Genomic DNA, 18,486 nt, shown 5'->3' on the forward strand with positions numbered 1-18,486 from the left:
ATTTATAGAACAGATCGAGAACTCAAGAAACTCAACAACAAAAACAAGCAATCTAGTTAAGAAATGGGCATGGGGCTGGCGCTGTGGCATAGCAGGTTAAACCTCTGCCTGTGGTGTCGGCATTCCATATGGACACCACTTCGAGAGCTGGCTGCTCCACCTTTGATCCAGTTTCCTGCTAATGTGCCTGAGAAAGCAACAGAAGATGGTTAGGCCCCTGCACCCACATGGGAGACCTGCAAGAAGCTCCAGGCTCCTGACTCCTGGCTTTGGCCTGGCCCAGCTCCAGCCATTGTGACCATTTGGAGAGTGAACCAATGTGTGGAAAATCTTTGTCTCTCCTCTTCTCTCTATAACTCTGCCTTTCAAATAAATTTAAATCTTTAAAAAAAAAAAAGAAAAGAAAAGAAAGAAATGGGCAAAGGACTTGAATAAGTTCTTAGAAGAAGAAATATAAATGGCCAACAAATATATGAAAATATGCTCAATATCACTACCCATCAGGGAAGTGAAAATCAAAACTACAGTGAGCTATCACCTCACCCCTGTTAGAATGGCTGTTATCAGAAAGACAGAAAATAACAAATGCTGACAACATTATGAAGAAAGAGGTACTCTTACACACCACTGGTGAGAATGTGAATTAGTATGGAAAACAGTATGGAGATTTCATTAAAAACAAGAAACAGAACTGCTATATGATCCAGCAGTCCTACTACTGGGTATATTTATATCCAAAAGACATGAAATTATCATATCAAAGAGATACCGACTCCACCATGTTTATTGCAGTACTGTTTACAATAGCCATACTATAGAATCAACCCAGTGTCCATTGGTGAATGGGTAAAGAAAATGTTTACATACACAATTAAATACTATTCAGCCCTTAAAAAAATGAAATCCTGTCATTTGCTGCAAAATGGATGGAACAGAGAACATCATGTTAAGTGAAATGAGACATCAAAAGACAAATACTGCATGTTCTCCCTCATGTGGGAGCTCAAAAAAAAAGACAACTCCATCTAAATACCTAATGTTAATTACTAGGGTAGAGGAGGGGGATTAAAGGAGTTTAGTTTGGATTAACAAAAAGAGGAGAAACTGGGTGTGGTTTATTAGTTATGACACACTGATATGAGATGTCAATAATGGAAGCTCAGTGTGGTTTATAGATTGTGACAAGTGTGCTAATATGAGATGTTAACAGGAGAATCGGAGTGTGGAGTTTATAGGAATTCTTTGTACTACTTTTTGTTTTATAAATTTAAGACTGTCCTGAAATGAAAAGTTTAAAAAATTTTAATTGTGATTTTCCAAAAAATTAACGTCAGATACTAGAGTAGTCTTCCTACTCCTCAGTTACAAAATGACATAGATTAATACTAGGTGAGAGTAGATTAATACTAGGTGAGGGCCTTACATGTTCTTTTCCTATTCTCTCTACTAAGTTGAATATTTAGTAATTCTAGCTTCTGTTTATCTGTTTATGTAATTTGCATATCCTAACTTTTTCCAGATTCATTGTGTTTAGTTTTTGATGTTACCTTTGATGACTTTTTCTTTTAGAACTCTTTCATTATTTTTAAGCTTCATGGGCTACAATTAAAATTAGCAAATGACTTTCTGATAATTTGTACTCTGTTGTGGGAATAAAAGTTATACGGGATGATTGGTTTACCTTACAGGTTTAGTATTACTTATCTGAAGTATTTGGGACCAGAAGTGTTTTAGATTGTCGAACATTTCAGACTTTGGAATATTTACATAGAGTTCACTGGTTGAACAGCCCTAATCTGAAAATCCCAAATCGTAAATGCTTCAAAATCCAAAACTCTGTGTCATCTTGATACCCATTGCGTTTTGGTTTTTGGATTTTTGTTTAGGGACACTCAACTTGTATTAATAAAACCTTAGAAAACAAAATGTTACTTTGGTAAATCAAAATGTTATTAATTACTGAAATGAACTCTTGATAAAGCATCCGTGGAAACCATTAACTCTAGATAATGTTGTTTTGTTTTATAGCTGACTTTGGTTTCTGTGCCCAGATCACCCCTGAGCAGAGTAAACGCAGTACCATGGTTGGAACGCCTTACTGGATGGCACCCGAGGTGGTTACACGGAAAGCATATGGCCCTAAAGTCGACATATGGTCTCTGGGCATCATGGCTATTGAGATGGTAGAAGGAGAACCTCCATACCTCAATGAAAATCCCTTGAGGGTAAGGCCGATTAAATACTTGCCTTGTTGTATGAAAAATACCCTGTAAATCATTTAGTTATAACTTGTACCAATTGGTGGCCAAAAATTTAGGATAGAAAGTTAATAAAACCCAGTCACTGCCCTTACTTTTCATCTAAAACTCATTTGCTTCTGAGTTATGGAATTGAATATGTTACGGAGTTTGTGGATTTTTCGTAGTAAGCTGTGTGGTTTCTTATTTTGCATGTAAGTGAGTATATAGTTCCTTAGCCACAGAGTGGAGGTACCCTAAGTAAGTACCTTTTTCTGTACTATTGGATAACCTAGAAATACTCATCAACTTATCGACTTTGAACCTTGGTCACAAGATACAGAGGAAAGGAAAAACAGATCCCACCTCCGAGAAAGCTGTGTAAGTGATAATGTGAAGACCTATATTCACATCAGAGCGAGGATCATGAGAACCATAGACTTTGAACAGTGAACAATCCCAGCAGCTGAACTACAGAGTTTAGAAGTCTCAGTTTCTACCTCCTTCACCCTGATTTAAAATTTTTCTACCCTTACCACTTTTTTTTTTTTTGACAGAGTGGACAGTGAGAGAGAGAGACAGAGAGAAAGGTCTTCCTTTTGCCATTGGTTCACCCTCCAATGGCCGCTGTGGCCAGTGCACTGCGGCCGGCGCATCGCACTGATCTGAAGCCAGGGGCCAGGTGCTTCTCCTGGTCTCCCATGGGGTGCAGGGCCCAAGGACCTGGGCCATCCTCCACTGCAGTCCCGGGCCACAGCAGAGAGCTGGCCTGGAAGGGGAGCAACCGGGACAGAATCCGGTGCCCAGACCGGGACTAGAACCCGGTGTGCTGGCGCCGCAAGGTGGAGGATTAGCCTATTGAGCCGTGGCGCTGGCTCCCTTACCACTTTTAAACTACCAAGTATGGGGACAGGTGTTTGGCACACTGCTTAGGACTCCACATGGACCCCTACATCTCATATTATTGCCTGCATTCAAGCTCCAGGTCTGCTACGATTCCAGTTTCCTGCTAATGCAGATCCAGGGAGACAGCATGTGATGATTCAAGTAGTTAGGTCCTTGTCATCCACATGGCAGAGATAGATTGAGTTCCAGGCTCCTAGCTTCTGCCTGGCCCTGCTCTGACTGTTGTGGGCATTTGGGGAATGAATCAGCAAATGGGAGATATCTCTCTCTCCCTTTCCCATCCCCTTTCAAATAAATAAAAGTAAATAAATTAAAGAGTTTATTTATTTGAAAAGTGGTGTTAAGAGAAATCTTTCATTTTCTGATTCACTCCTCAAATGACTGAAGCAGCCAGGGCTGGGCCGGGCCAAAGCCAAGAGCCTGAAACTCCCATGCGGGTCTCCCCCATGGGTGGCAGGGGTCCAAGTACTTGGGCTATCATCTGCTGCCTTCCCAGGCCAGAATAGTCGGGACTCAAACTGGTGCCCATGTGGGATGCGGGTATCACAGTTGGTGGATTAACCCGTTATGCCAACAATGCCAACTCCCATAAATTTTTATTTTAGACACAAGCTAACCATTTCACACTTACTATAATTGCTATAATAAAAAGTACAGATGTAAGTATTGGTGAGAGTCTAGAGACTCTCTTATATATAAAATGGTACCCGTGCTTTGGAAAACAATTTAACAGTTCCTCAAAAGGTTAATGTTGAGTTACCATACAACCTTGCACTTTCACCAGTTCCACTGCTAGATGTATAGCAAAGAGAGTTAAAAGCATACACGCATACAAAGAGTTGCACTTGAATGTTCATTGCAGCATTATTTCTAGTAGCTAAAAAGTGGGAACAACTCAAATGTCTGTTACGTTGCTTAACAGTGGAATATTATTCAGCCATAAAAGGCAGGATGTTCCTGTACATGTTACAACATTGAACCTTTTTTTTTTTTTTTTAAGATTTATTTTATTTGTTTGAAAGAGTTACACAGAGGAGAGGCAGAGACAAAGAGGTCTTCGATCCGCTGATTCACTCCCCAGATGGCCACAATGGCTGGAGCTGCATTGATCCAAAGCCAGGAGCCAGGAGCTTCCTCTGGTTCTCCCACGCAGGTGTGGGGGCCCAAGGACTTGGACCATCTTCCACTGCTTTCCCAGGCCATAGCAGGGAGCTGGATGGGAAGAGGAGCAGCTGGGACTAGAACCGGTGCCCATATGGTATGCCGGTGCTTCAGACCAGGGCTTTAACCCACTGCGCCACAACGCTGGCCCCACAACATTGAACCTTAAAGTATTATGCTAGGTGAGAGAAGCAAGAAAGCAGATGGCATTGGATTTGAACACACTTTTTCTTAAACTTATCCTATTGCTTGGGGTCTGTGCCGTGGTTAATCCTCCACCTGCGGCGTGGGGAGGTAGTGGAGGATGGCCCAAGTGCTTGCGCTCCTGCACCCACATAGGAGACCAGGAAGAGGCTCCCAGCTCCTGGCTTTAGATCGGCACAGTTCCAGCCGTTGTGGCCATATGGGAAGAGAACCAACGGAAGGAAGACCTGTCTCTCTGACTCCCCTCTCACTGTCTCTAACTCTGCCTCTCAAATAAATAAATAAAAATCTTAAAAAAAAACTTACCCTATTGCCAGAGCTTTTAGTTGAAGTGAGCAGCCAAGTACTTTTTGTAGAGGTAATTAATTTAGAGTACTTTTCAGAACATTTTTTTAAAAGATTTATTTATTTGAGAGCCAGAGAGAGAGAAAGGTCTTCCATCTGCTGGTTCACTCCTCAAATGGCCACAGTGGCTGGAACTGGGCTGATCCAAAGGCAGGAGCCTGGAGCTTCTTCTGGGTCTCCCACATGGATGCAGAGGCCCAAGGACTTGGGCCATCTTTGCTGCTTTCCCAGGCACGTTAACAGGGAGCTGGTTTGGAAGAGGAGCAGCTGGGACTTTAACTGGTGCTCATATGGGATGCAGGCACTGCAGGTGGCAGTTTTACCCACTACACCACAGCCCTAGCCCCTCAAAACAATTTTTCAAACCCCTTTACTTTCATTCTTTAGTTAGCCAGTATTTAATGGAGTGTCTGTCTTATACCAGGCAGTATTCAAGGTGCTGCCTAAAAGAACCAACAAAAGTTTTGTCCTCATGGAACTTAAATTCTAGTTAGAGGGGAGAGACAACAAAATAAATAAGAATAATATGTGACAAGTTCAGTGATGGTCTCGCTTGAGAGGTCAGGGTGTTTGCTTTCAGAGGGGTGCTGTGGAAGGCTTCACTGAGGTGACGTGTGGACACGAGAGGTAAGAGATGGTACGTACCTGGTGGAAGAGCATTCCAAGCAAAGAAACAGCAGGTATGAGCTCTAAAGCAGCAGTGTTCCTCGTGTATCCAAGGATCATTGAAGATTTCAGCACAGCTAGATTACATCCTGAAAACAGCAGGTTGTAAGGTAGGTTAGACTGTTAAGTGCCTTATAAGGCCTTTGGAAAGATGATGGCTTTTTCTCTACGTAACTTGGGGAAACTATTGGAAAGTTTTAAGTGGAGGAATAAAATTGTCAAACGTTTTAACAGGATCTCTGCCTACTTTGTTGAGAAGAGATTATCCAAGCAAAGGGAAAAGTATGAAGACCAGTTAAAAGGCTGTTGAGATAATTCAGGCAAGCGGGGCCCGTGCTGTGGAGTAGTGGGCTATACCTCCATCTGCAGCACCAGCATCCTACATGGGCTCTGGTTCGAGTCCCAGCTGCTTCTCTTCTGATCCAGCTCCCTGCTATGGCCTGGGAAAGCAGTGGAAGATGGCCCAAATGCTTGGGGCGCTGCACCAGCGTGGGAGACCTGGAAGAAGCTTTTGGCTCCTGGCTTCAGACTGGCCCAGCTCTAGCCATTGTGGCCATTTGGGGAGTGAACCAGTGGATGGAAGACCTTCTCTCTCTCTCTCTCCCTCTCTCTCTGTAGCTCTACCTCTCAAGTAAATAAAAAAATCTTTGTTTAAAAAAAAACTCAGGCAAGAAATAAGAAATGATGGTAGCTTAGACCACAGTCATATCAGTGGAGGTGGTAAAAAGTGAGTTGAATTCTGGATGTTTTTTGAAAGGAGAGGCTACAGGGGCTGGCGCTGTGACATAGCAGGTAAAGCTGCCGCCTGCAGTCCCAGCATCCCATATGGGCGCTGGTTCAAGTCCCAGCAGCTCCACTTCCAATCCAGCTCTCTGCTATGGCCTGGGAAAGCAGTAGAAAATGGCCCAAGTCCTTGGGCCCCTGCACCCACGTGGGAGACCTGGAAGAAGCTCCTGGATCCTGGTTTCGGATCCGCGCAAGTCCGACCATTGTGGCCAATTGGGGAGTGAACAGTGGATGGAAGAACTCTGTCTCTCTCTGTCTGCCTCTCCTCTCTCTGTGTAACTCTGACTCTCAAATAAATAAATAAATACATTAAAAAAAAAAAAAAAAAAAAAAAAAAAACAGAAGATTTCCATAACTGAGATGACCACAATTGCATGCAGTAAGAGTAGGGGATCTGGTTGGTAGGTGGGATATCAGTAGATAACATTTTAACGTGTCTTAGAGTCACTAAATTTTAGGTGCCTCTTAAGTCATCCAAGTGAATATGCTGAATAGATTATTGGGTATGCAAATCTGGAATCCAGGCTAGAATTTCAGGTATAAAATCATGGTGCCTTAGTGATAGTTATTATCCAAAGCTGTGAATCCAGATGAGATCACCAGGTCATGTGAGTAGCTAAAAGTTGATGATGCAGACCAACAAAGCAGACTAAGAAAGAATGGCTGGAGGCCGGCGCCGCTGCTCACTAGGCTAATCCTCCGCCTTGGGGCTCTGGCACACCGGGTTCTAGTCCCGGTCGGGCACCGGATTCTGTCCCGGTTGCCCCCCTTCCAGGCCAGCTCTCTGCTATGGCCAGGGAGTGCAGTGGAGGATGGCCCAAGTGCTTGGGCCCTGCACCCCATGGGAGACCAGGATAAGTACCTGGCTCCTGCCATCGGATCAACACGGTGCGCCAGCCGCGGCGGCCATTGGAGGGTGAACCAACGGCAAAGGAAGACCTTTCTGTCTCTCTCTCTCACTGTCCACTCTGCCTGTCAAAGAAAGAAAGAAGGAATGGCTGGAAAGGGAGGAAAAGCCAAATAAATATATGCCCTGGAACCTGTATAAAGAAAGTAAGCTTGTCAGAAACTGCAGTTACGGCCATTGAGATGAGGACTCAGGAGGGTATTGGATGCAGCAATGAAGATACTGCTTGGTACCCACATCTCTTATCAGAGTGCTTGGGCTGAGTCCCTGCTTTGCTTGTGGATCTAGCTTCCATCTAATATGCACCCTGGGAGGCAGCAGATGACGGTTCAAGTAGTTGGGTTCCTGCCACCTACCTGGGAAACCTGGATTAAGTTCCAGACTCTGTTAAACTTCGGGCTGGTGCTATGACATAAGTTAAAGTTCTTCTTGTGTCTGTATATAGTATATATAGTGGCCTTGGTAGCTACACAAACCAGGTGTTCAAAGAATGACTGCCTGGTGAGAAAGGATATCTATAGGGATGTAGAAATAATCAGGCTTCAATTCCAATTTCTACAAACCTAAAACTTCTTAAATAACAGTTAATCAAAAAGTAATAATTTCATTTCTAGAAATTTATAGGAAATAAAGAAGTACATAAAGAATACAAGAATTTTCTAAAGGCTATTGATTATAATAGAGAACATAAGATACTGTTTGATTTAACCATTAAAATAATTTTGCGGGGCCAGTGCTGTGGTGTAGTGGGTGGAGCCGCCACCTGCAGTGCTGGCATCCCATATGGGTACTGGTTCGAGTCCTGGCTGCTCCACTTCTGATCCTGCTCCCTGCTTACACACCTGGGAAGGCAGCAGAAGATGGCCCGAATACTTGGAAGAAGCTTCTGGCTCTTGGCTTCAGACTGGCTCAGTTCCTGCCGCTGCAGCCATTTGGGGAGTGAACAAACAATTGGAAGCTCTTGCTCACTCTCTCTATGTCTCCTGTCTCTGTAATTCTGACTTTCAAATAAGTAAATAAATCTTTTTAAAAAGTACATAAAATGAAAAAGGAAAAATTTCAGAACCAAATGAGTAAAAATGATAACCTCACTTTGATGTTGATGTTTGTTTTTAAAGAATTAAGAGATCCACAAACTTTGTAAAGTGATCTGTCAGTTTGTTGCACTATCATAAGTGTGTAAAAATGTTCTTCCATTTTTAGGCCTTGTACCTGATAGCAACTAATGGAACCCCAGAACTTCAGAATCCAGAGAAGCTTTCCCCCATATTTCGGGATTTCTTAAATCGATGTTTGGAAATGGATGTGGAGAAGAGAGGTTCAGCCAAAGAACTGCTGCAGGTAATTTGGAAATGATGTCATTTTTGGAAAATTTAGTTGCCTTTGTGTTTTGAGTAATCTAGAGAAGGTTTTCATAGGGTGGCAAATCATTGTATTTCACTATGTATTGATCACCTTGGTGTGGTAACTGCATTTTAGGGCTCCTTCTGGGAATAAAAATCTGTAACATCATAATGAGTTTTTGCATACTGTCAGTTTTCAGGCCTGTTCACTGCTGGCCTGGATATGTCTGTGGCCTTAACTATAGATTTATATTAGGAAAAGTAAAGTGGTTGCTTTCAGCTTTAGGTGTTGTACTGATTATGTTGGTTTCATATGGATATTGACTTGTGGGGATACTTTAACAAATAAACCATGATTCATAAGTAGTCTTTGGGGATTAGTTGAAAGGAAACATTTTGTTTCTAAGCTGATAGCATTTACCTGTTTGTTTCTCCCCTTTTCTGGCAGCATCCCTTCCTGAAACTGGCCAAACCATTATCCAGCTTGACACCACTCATCATGGCAGCTAAAGAAGCAATGAAGAGTAACCGCTAACATCAGTGCCGTGGCCTCATGTTCCTTTGTCCATTTCCTAAAAGAAGTCTTTTAATATATGAAAGTTACTGCTCTTTTCGGGGTTTAAAGAAATGGTCTGAATAATGGAGGAAAAACAAAGCTACTATTTCTTGAAGACAACTAAGACAAAATTGCAAAAAGAGAATCATGACTTTCAGATGAACCCCTTCTTTAGGGTCCAAAGGAATTGTGGACTGAGTCACTCGCCTTACATCTTTCAGCAGACAGCCGTCAGGGCTGTTCCTTATGCTTGAGATTTGCATTTTATTTTGCTAACTTTGTTGGAATAGATCCCATTCTTGTCCCCTTTGGGGTGTTTTCAATACTTGAAGGGCAGATTCGAGTTTTTCAGCATATTTGTTTCACCTGCTGGTCTTCTCTCTCCTTCAGAGCTCTCCTTTTCCTCGACTTGCTCCTTTTGAGTTGCTTTGAGAACTTTTTGTCGTGCCTGAATTCAAGGCAAGTATGATAGAAATTGTGCAGCTCCTCATTGGCAAAGGAGCTCAGCATAGTTTAACTTTGTATAGAAGTTAGGACCAGCAATGGTTTCATGGAATATTTCAGTTCAGAACTTGAACTGAAAGAAGGGAAGAAAAGTATGTGATTTTTACCTTTTTAACAAATGTGAAAGGGTCACTTTGAGAAATCTCATGGTGGTGAGTTTGGAGTTTGTTACATGTATAGAAAGAAGACTAATCTATATTTATAACTAAATCACTGAGACAAAAAAGAATCCCGGCGACTGTACACCCTGACGGTTTTGTCTTCCTTTCTGCCTTTCTCCTCTTCAGATTTGGCTTGAGGAGGAACCAAAGTGATTTTTCTTGTTCCAGCTTGGGCTTTATGACTGGTTAGTGCCATTACCTTTCCTTTCCTCCTTTCCTCTTTCATTTTGGAAATAAGTTTCTGTATATGTTGCAATTTTAGGTTTAGTTTTTTTGTTTTTGTTTTTATGTAACCCTCTCACCTTACATATCCTGTTCATACCACATCCTACTCTGTAATAATCATTGAATTTTCAGAATTTGAAAATTAACTTTTGTTTTCCACTTAAAGGGAAAAATATTTGGGGTTAGCAGAGACAAAGTGAGAGATTGAACTTTAGTGAGTTGTAGAATAATTAGTTGAGACTGTATTCATGAGAGAGAAATGTCAGTATTACAGAGTTCCAAATGATGACGAGTAAACTGTAAAGGCTGTCATAAGTTAGAGTGATTCTAACACATTACCAGTGTGTTACTGTGTAAGAGAACTTAAATGAGAAGGTTCTTGGTGGATTCACGGATCATTGGAGATGTGGAATTACTTTAGTATTTTTTTTTTTTTTCAGAGAAGTAGAGAATATTCATGTAAAAATCTGAGGAAAAGAAAAATGCGGTATTGATAGGAATCCTTTTTTATTTTAAAGATTAAGAAAAGGTCTGTGACCTGTTAATTATGAGAATGCCCCTTCCTCCCCTTCCCTTCTGTGCTTTACTCTCCTGTTCTTCTCTCCTCATTTCTCGGTTGTTTGGCTTTTGGGTGAGGAATGGTCTACTCTGACATGCCTTGAACCACATAAAAAAGTCTTCGGTTGAGTTCTGGTATTTTGTTCCCACCATGCCCTCCCAGTGAAATTCACACCTGCTTGCCATCCTGCAATAGTACAAATCATTAATGAAAATAAGTATGCTGTTTTGTAGTATATTGGAAAACCAGCAGAGTTTTATTTCCTGTTATTCCCGTCGTATCTGTGTTAAGACACAGATATCAGTGTAGAATGACTATTTTGTGTTGATACCACAGAAAGATTTTCAGAAAAATGAGTAAAATAATTAATGAAACTTTTATATAGAGCACTTAATGATCTCTGATACCAGTATGGTTCTTGATTGCATTTTTCTCTGGACTATATTGGCCTTCTACAGCTCTTACTAAATTATAGAAACAAGCTGGTTTATTTCTGGTGGAAAGCTACAGTGCCCCTTAACTTCCAGATTTGAGCACTCTTTGTAGACGATTGGATGGATGGATCATGATGAAGATGCTGCCAATGAGAGAGAGAGAAAACACCGACTAGATGATGAGACTGATCATCATGACCACTTAAGAAGGCGCTTCCCATCCTAAGTCATAAGGACTTTTTCCCTCGAATCTGTGCCAGGGCCCCAGTTTATGCTTGTGGTGCAACAAAGGGCCTTTCAGACGGTGGAAGCAGTTTGGGATTTGTATTTACAGCCTCTCGGATGGTTACCTGCACGTCCATTGCTGGCAACGGACTTTGAAATCTGACTCCTTGGTTAAGGGAGCTACACTGTGGTGTATTCTTTACTTACCTGGATAAACTAACCTGTAATAGAAGTATACTTTAGTAAATTCTGAAATGTGTCATTTTTAAACAAAATAATCCTGAAAGCAATATGAAATTGTGATTTATTAGTTATTTTAAATTAAAATGTTCAGATCTTCTTGAAAGAACTACTGTATCTGAATCAAGATTCTTGTTTTTTAATAATTGCTTTTTATATTCATCTTTTTTTGTCACCACTTCAGGGTGAAAATTCCCATTTAAATCTGAAAATTACGTTAGTCATCTTGTATTACTAGGGCAATATTACTGTAATACTTATTTATGATATTTTAACCTCTCTGGTGGTCTTTAAGTTATCTTCTACTCTTGTTCCTTGTGCTGCTTTAAGGGACAGCTAAAAACTGGGAAACCATGACAATATTGGAACATTTTATGCTACCTACAGTAGTAAACAAGTAGAGTGATTATGTAACATGACCTCAAGGCTGACACAACTCTGTCTTCATGTGTTGGGCACCTGGCACATAGTCTGACTTCCCTTCAACATGAATATTAAACTGCTTAAAAAATGTATCTAGGAACCACCAGTCCTAAACAAACCTGTGCCTTTAACAAGCCATTTAAACTACCTGTAAGTATTTCTTTGTATGACTCCCTTAAATACATGTGTGTTTGTATATATTATATAATTTTAGATGTTATCAGGCAGTAGCTACAGTAAGAAAAAAACAAGTGCTTAAAGAATTTGCATCAATTTTTTAAATCTAAAATGCTTTAAATATACTGAGATCCATATCCAGTGAAATGTCAAAATAATATTATAGGTTATAGCTAAAATCCAGATTAATATTCATTTTGTTTTTTATGATAGAATTTCATAGTAATATAAAAAGCAGATGGTCTTCCACTGCTCCCGCGATAGATATTTAAACATTTAATATCAGTTTTTGCACAGTGTGTATATGTGTATATGAATTAAATAAAACACACATTTTTTTCCTCTCAGCACATTTGTTGAACACTCTGGCAGAGATGCTATGGTAGGTGTTGGCATTACCAAGAGAAGAATCGCAGTGGTCTGGCCTTGAAAGAGCTGAAGAGTCTTCCTTTTTCATCAATCTAGAATATTGCTAAGATAAGAGGCAGGAAGAAATGTAGGATAATTCTGTCCAACAAAGCAAGTTTTCATTCTGTACTGAGAAAACCAATTATATTTTGAGTTCAACATCTTTTTGTTTTAATGTGTTTACTTTTTTGTTTGTTTTAGTAGATAGAAATGTAATTAAGTGAAAGTAGCTTATCTTTTCTGGTTTTTCTTCAAATTTTAAATCACCTTTTATTTTTAACTTGATCCCATTCAATTATTTAATTGTTACATTGAAAGTAACTGCTGTGTTTGATGACTTCATTCAGTAATTATGTTCTTTCAAGGCTAGAAATAAACTTTTTTTTATGTCCATTTTTCCCTTTTCTAAACTTCCATTCTTTCTTTAGATCAGTACAGCATAAAAGAGTAGGTTGAAGGTTTTCAGAGAGCATTCTTGTAATATTAAGGATAGACTTTGTTTTTAATCCCCTGAAAGACATAAGGGGTACAAGTGCTTGAGCCATCACCTGCTGCCTCCCAGACTGCACATTAGCAGGAAGCTGGAATTGGAAGCAGAGCTGGGACTAGAACCCAGGCCCTCTGATGTGGAGGGCAGGCATTGCAATCATTGCACCAAACACTTGGGAAAGGAGGAGATGTAGCTTTTCTCCCTCTCTCTCTCTTTTTTGTCATGTTGCCACTGCCTTGAACGTGTCATTAAAAACTCCTGCCAACATCACCAATGAATTCCTAGTTATTAAATATACTAGACCCCGTTTAGTCCTTGTAAGTGACATTTGTAGCCTCTGGTGGTGGTACCTGTTCCCTTGAGATGAGCCTGCCCTGTGCTGTGCACCCTTCTTAGTGGGGCTGCATGGGCCTCTGCCACTGCTCAGCCTCCCCTGGATTCCCTCAGTTTGCTGTTCCCCAGCTTCACAAGGCTTGTGTCATCTTGACCACTTGTGATTTCTGTCTTACCACTTCCAGACGTCTTCATACTATGTCTTGGGCCTCAGATAAATGCTGGACATCCCCACAGGCCCTTCAGGCTACCATCCCTAACTGATCCCAACATTCCCTACCATGAGGAGGATCCATTTTTCTTACCATTCACTCCTAGTTGGAAAGATCAGTGGCTGGCACTTCATCAGCCTAGCTGGAACTCCCCTCAAGCATTCTCTTAAGTCAGCAGCCGTTTTAATTCTGTTTAATATTGTCTTGGAGCCCTCCTCCACTCCATCCTTCAGTTCAGACCCCTAACATTTAGGCTGAACTACTTTTGCATCAGTTTTATAACTGCTCTTCCCTCACCATACTTGAGTCTCTCTACACAGCTGTTGGAGTGAAGTTCCTAAGATGTAAATCAGTTCAAAGCACTGACCTGCTTCAAACTGCCTGGCAGGGCTAAAAGCCCACTTTCTAGGCTCACTCTTGTTCAAATAAAAGTTTTTAAAACTGCAGCTGTTAAGAAAATGAAATGAGGGGCAGACTTCTCTGCCTGGGATTTCCTCATCTCTTACCAGAATGCCTGCTTTACCTCCCAGCTGCTGTGTTTATGATCCAGCTCCCTGCTAGTGCACGCTCTGGGAGGCCACAGGTAATGGCCCAAGTGCTTGAGTCCCTGCTACCCATGTTTGAGACCTAGATTGAGTTTCTGGCTCCTGACTTTGGCCTGGCCCAGTCTTGGCTATTGAAGGCATTTGGGGAGTGAAACACCAAATAGAAGACATCTATCTCCCCATGTATTGTTTGGCCTTTCACATACTTTTAAAAATGAAATCAGGGGAAGGCATTTGGCACAGCAATAAAGTACCATTTGAGAGTCCCACATCCTGTGTTGGAGAGCCTGGGTTCAAGTCCTGGTTGTGTTCCCAGTTCCTGATTCCTGCAAATGTACACCCTAGGAGGCAGCAGTGATGACTTGAGTATTTGGGTCTCTGCTACCATGTGGGAGACCTGGAGTGAATTTGCAGTTCCCGGCTGTTTAGCCTAACCAAGCTCCAGCTGTTTTAGGTACTTGGGGAGTTTACTGGCTGACAGGAGTTCTCTCTCTCTGCCTTTTAAATTGAAAAATCAAAATTCCTTTTTAAAAATGAAACAGGACAGCCCTATTACGCAGTGAACGTCACTTCCTAACCCAGAAGACTTTTAAAAAGATGGTTGTGTCATAGTAACTTCCTACTTTGCTGTTGTGGGGAGGGAAGGCTAGGAGCTGAGGAAAGTGGCCTGTGAAATTCCCTCGCACTGAAGTATGTGAGGCAGAAGTTGGCGTGGATTCAGGCTCCTCATGTCCCAGCAGGCTGTAGTTTTCACTTGTACAGAGAGAAGCATCCCAGCGTTGAGTGTGCCTCATAGCAGACATTCAGCGCAAGTTCCCTGTTTCAGAAAAGAAATAATATATTCTGTTAATTGGCCTTTTGCTTTTAGTTTATTTCTCTTGTTTAAAACAGTTTAGAAGAGTATGCGCCCTTTTGCATATTGGTCCCTGGGCCGTAGTGCAAATGTTTGCCTCCTAGGAGGGGCTGTGAAGGGGTGCCAGGGGAAGGGGCTGTTGGCGTCCTTAAGGTCACTTGTGCCCCAGTTGTGCCTCTCCAAAGTCAGGCTACCCTGGGTTTCCAAGAGGCTCTCTCACAAAGACTCCTTGCCTGCTGGCCAGTGTGGCCCACCGGTGGGGTTTTTGAAAACTCACAGGCCATGTCTTGTTATAGACTTGCTCACGAAAATACAGGGCTTTCATTCCTAGCTTTTATCCCAAACATTTGGTGGGGAAGGGTTGGGGGTGGAGGGAGGTGCTGAGGCCTGCACTGTGGCAGGTGGGTATGGATTTGGTAAGCTTTTAGTCAGTAGGATTTGGTTCTCTCCAGTGACTGTATAATACGCAAGCAAGTCTTGGTGAATTGAACCATCGGGAACAGCACCATGGAAGGCAGCAGGTGATGGATGGCTCAAGCACTGGAGCATGTGGCACACCTGAGAGACCAGACTGAGTTCCTGGATCTGGTCTCCCACATAGGTGGCAGGGACCCAAGTACTTCAGCTGTCGCTGGTTGCCTCCCAGGGTGTGTATTAGCAGGAAGCTGGAACGGAAGCGAAGGAGCTGCGGCTGGAATCAATCACTCATATGGGAAGTGGACATACCAAGCAGCAACTTCACCACTGTGCCAAATGCCCACCCCACTTCCCAAGTGTTTCTGCGGGGCATTGCCTTTCACACCTGTTGTCTCCTTGGATATTTACCACATGGCTGATTGAGAGAAAATGCTCACTTCTAGATACGAGGAAAAGCCAAGGGGGTGAAATCATTGCTCAGTATTTTCCAGCTAGAAATTTGGCCTTTGTAGCATCCTTCAGCTCCTCTGAGTTAATCATAAACAGTTTTCCACCCTCTGACCCCATTGCAGCTGTATTGTTGATTTTGAAGGAATGTCATTGTTTCCATAGCTTATCAAGCCAGAAATGCATCTTAAGTATAATTGCAGTGTTGAACGGTTAGTAAGCAGTCATTGGAAGGACATCTCAAGTGTGTTCCCTGAATGGTTGAGCCAGCGATTGGCTTAGCTTGGCTGAATGGAGTGCTGGGGACACTGTGTGAGGCTCTTCCTGGCCCCTGAGTTCCCTCTAGGGGGCGCTGCTGCCACTCACATGCTCAGAGATGTGTTAGGGATCAAGGCAGCAGTCCTTGCCATTGCTCTGCTGTATTCAGGTTTACTACACCTTCTTGGAAGAATTTAAATGTAGACATCTGACTGTCCAGAGACATAAATTTCTTTTGGTTTTTGAATCAAGCTCAGTATCAGCAAAGCCACATTCTCTCTTTTTTTTTTAAGAATTATTTACGGCGCTGGCACCCCGGGTTCTAGTCCTGGTCGGGGCGCTGGATTCTGTCCCGGTTGCCCCTCTTCCAGGCCAGCTCTCTGCTGTGGCCCGGGAGTGCAGTGGAGGATGGCCCAAGTGCTTGGGCCCTGCACCCCAAGGGAGACCAGGAGAAGCACCTGGCTCCTGCCTTCGGATCAGTGCGGTGCGGCGGCCATTGGAGGGTGAACCAACGGCAAAAGGAAGACCTTTCTCTCTGTCTCTCTCTCTCACTGTCCACTCTGCCTGTCAAAAAAAGGAAGATTAAAAAATAAATAAATAAAAGGCTCCCCAATCCCATCTAAGTCCTGTCCAAAAGGAAAAATTACAGGTTCATGTTTTCAGACCTTTTTCTGTATTATATCTGGATACTGATCAGATGTGTTGACAAAAGCAGTTCTTAAAAGATGCAAAGAAAGTTTATTTTTTGTTTCCTGCTGTTCTAATCCATTTTATGAGGCTTATTCTTCCCTATTGCCTTAATGAAATTTAGAGCAAAGACCCAGACTGGGGTGCTGGTGCTGTGGCATAGCTGGTAAAGCTGCTGCCTGCAGTGCCAGCATCCCAAATGTGCATCGGTTCAAGTCAAGGTTGCTCTACTTCTAATCCAGCTCCCTGCTAATGGATCTGAGAAAACAGCAGAAGATGGCCCAGGTCCTCGGGCCCCTGCACCCATGTGGGAGACCCAGATGAAGCTCCAGGCTTCTGGCTTCAGATCAGCCCAGCTCTGGCTGTTGTGGCCACTTGGGGAATGAATCTCTCTGTAATTCTGCCTTTCAAATAAATCTTAAAAAAAAAATACCCAGGCTGGCATTTTTGTTTTCTTAAGATTATTTATTTGAAAGTCAGGATTACATAAAGAAAGGGAGAGACCAAGATCTTCTGTCCACTGGCTCACTCCCCGATGGCAGCAATGGCCAGGGCTGGGCCAGGCTGAAGACAGGAGCCAGGAGCTTCTTCCACGACCCCTACATTGGTATAGGGGTTCAAACCCTTGGGCCATCTTCCACTATCTTTCCCAGGCTGTTAGCAGGGAGCTGGATCAGAAGTGGTACAGTTGGGACACCAGGCTGCGGCTTTACTGCTGCACCACAACACCATCCCCAACTCAGGCTGTTTTACCAGCAAGTTGTACAAATACTCAAGAAAAAGTATTTCCACTTTTGCACAAATTATTCCAGAATATAGGAAACACTCTCCAAATTCTATTATTGATAACAATACAGTATATAAAATGGAAAATTACACAGCAGACTCAGTTGTAAATGCACAATTATTAAATATCATTAACAAACCAAATTAACTTGATTTTTAAAGATGGGCTGGCATTTTGGCATAATAGGTTAAGCTGCTGCCTGCAATGCCAGCAGTGGGAAATGGGCCCAGCCCTGGCTGTTGTGGCCATTTGGGGAGTGAACCAGCTGATGGAGGATATCTCTCTCCATCTCTAACTGCCTTTCAAAATATATATATACACACACACACATATATATATGAAGACAGCACATGCTCGTCAAGTAGGGCTATGCAAAATTAGTATAATTTAAAAACCATGTGATTCATCATGTTAGGTTAAGTAAGCATCTCCAATGAAGAAAAAACCGTTTAGTAAGATTGAATATCAGTTTGCATAAGTTGACAAACCAGAAGTGAAGTTTTGTAAATTTTTGTTTTCATTTTACCTGAAAGGCAGGTCTTCTTCCATCTGCTGGTTCACTCCACAAATGTGTGTAACAGTCAGGGTTGGAGCAGGCTGAAACCAGGAGCCTGAAAATCCAGGTCTACCGCATGGATGGCAAGGACCCAAATACTTCAGCCATCACCTGCTGCCTCCCAAGGTGCACATTAGTAGGAAATGGAGCCAGGATTTGACTTAGACATTCCAGTGTGGGACGTGGACACTGGTAGAGTAAGGACAAAAGCCTTAGATGTATGTTAGTCCCCTGTGTACGTGACAGAGCAGATCCTAAACTCCCACATTCTTCCTCAGAGCTGGACCCTGCTCTAGTCTTAGCCCAAACCCTCCTCAGCCCTCCCATCTATATGCTAAGAGCCCAGCCTTAGCCTAAGCCCTTCCTGGTATCTTAAGAGTTCAGCTGAGCCGATGCTGTGGCATAGTGGGTAAAACTACCGCCTACAATGCCAG

At 42.5% G+C, this 18,486-nt stretch overlaps 1 protein-coding gene across 2 annotated transcripts in view; it reads left to right on the forward strand.

The window, feature by feature from the left end:
* The window catches only part of PAK2 (p21 (RAC1) activated kinase 2), a 115,948-nt gene extending 103,088 nt beyond the window's left edge, over positions 1-12,860 (forward strand). Inside the window, exons 13-15 of one of the 2 annotated variants that reach the window (XM_017346650.4) lie at positions 2,029-2,225; positions 8,416-8,553; positions 9,004-12,860. In XM_017346650.4, coding sequence (XP_017202139.1) covers positions 2,029-2,225; positions 8,416-8,553; positions 9,004-9,090 — 422 coding nt within the window. In that variant the 3' untranslated portion in view covers positions 9,091-12,860. 2 annotated transcript variants of the gene reach the window in all.
* The last annotated feature ends 5,626 nt before the right edge of the window (positions 12,861-18,486 follow it).

This window comes from Oryctolagus cuniculus, chromosome 4 (assembly GCF_051225735.1).
Source record: "Oryctolagus cuniculus isolate XC-2025 breed Fujian yellow rabbit chromosome 4, ASM5122573v1, whole genome shotgun sequence".
Lineage (NCBI taxonomy): Eukaryota > Metazoa > Chordata > Mammalia > Lagomorpha > Leporidae > Oryctolagus > Oryctolagus cuniculus.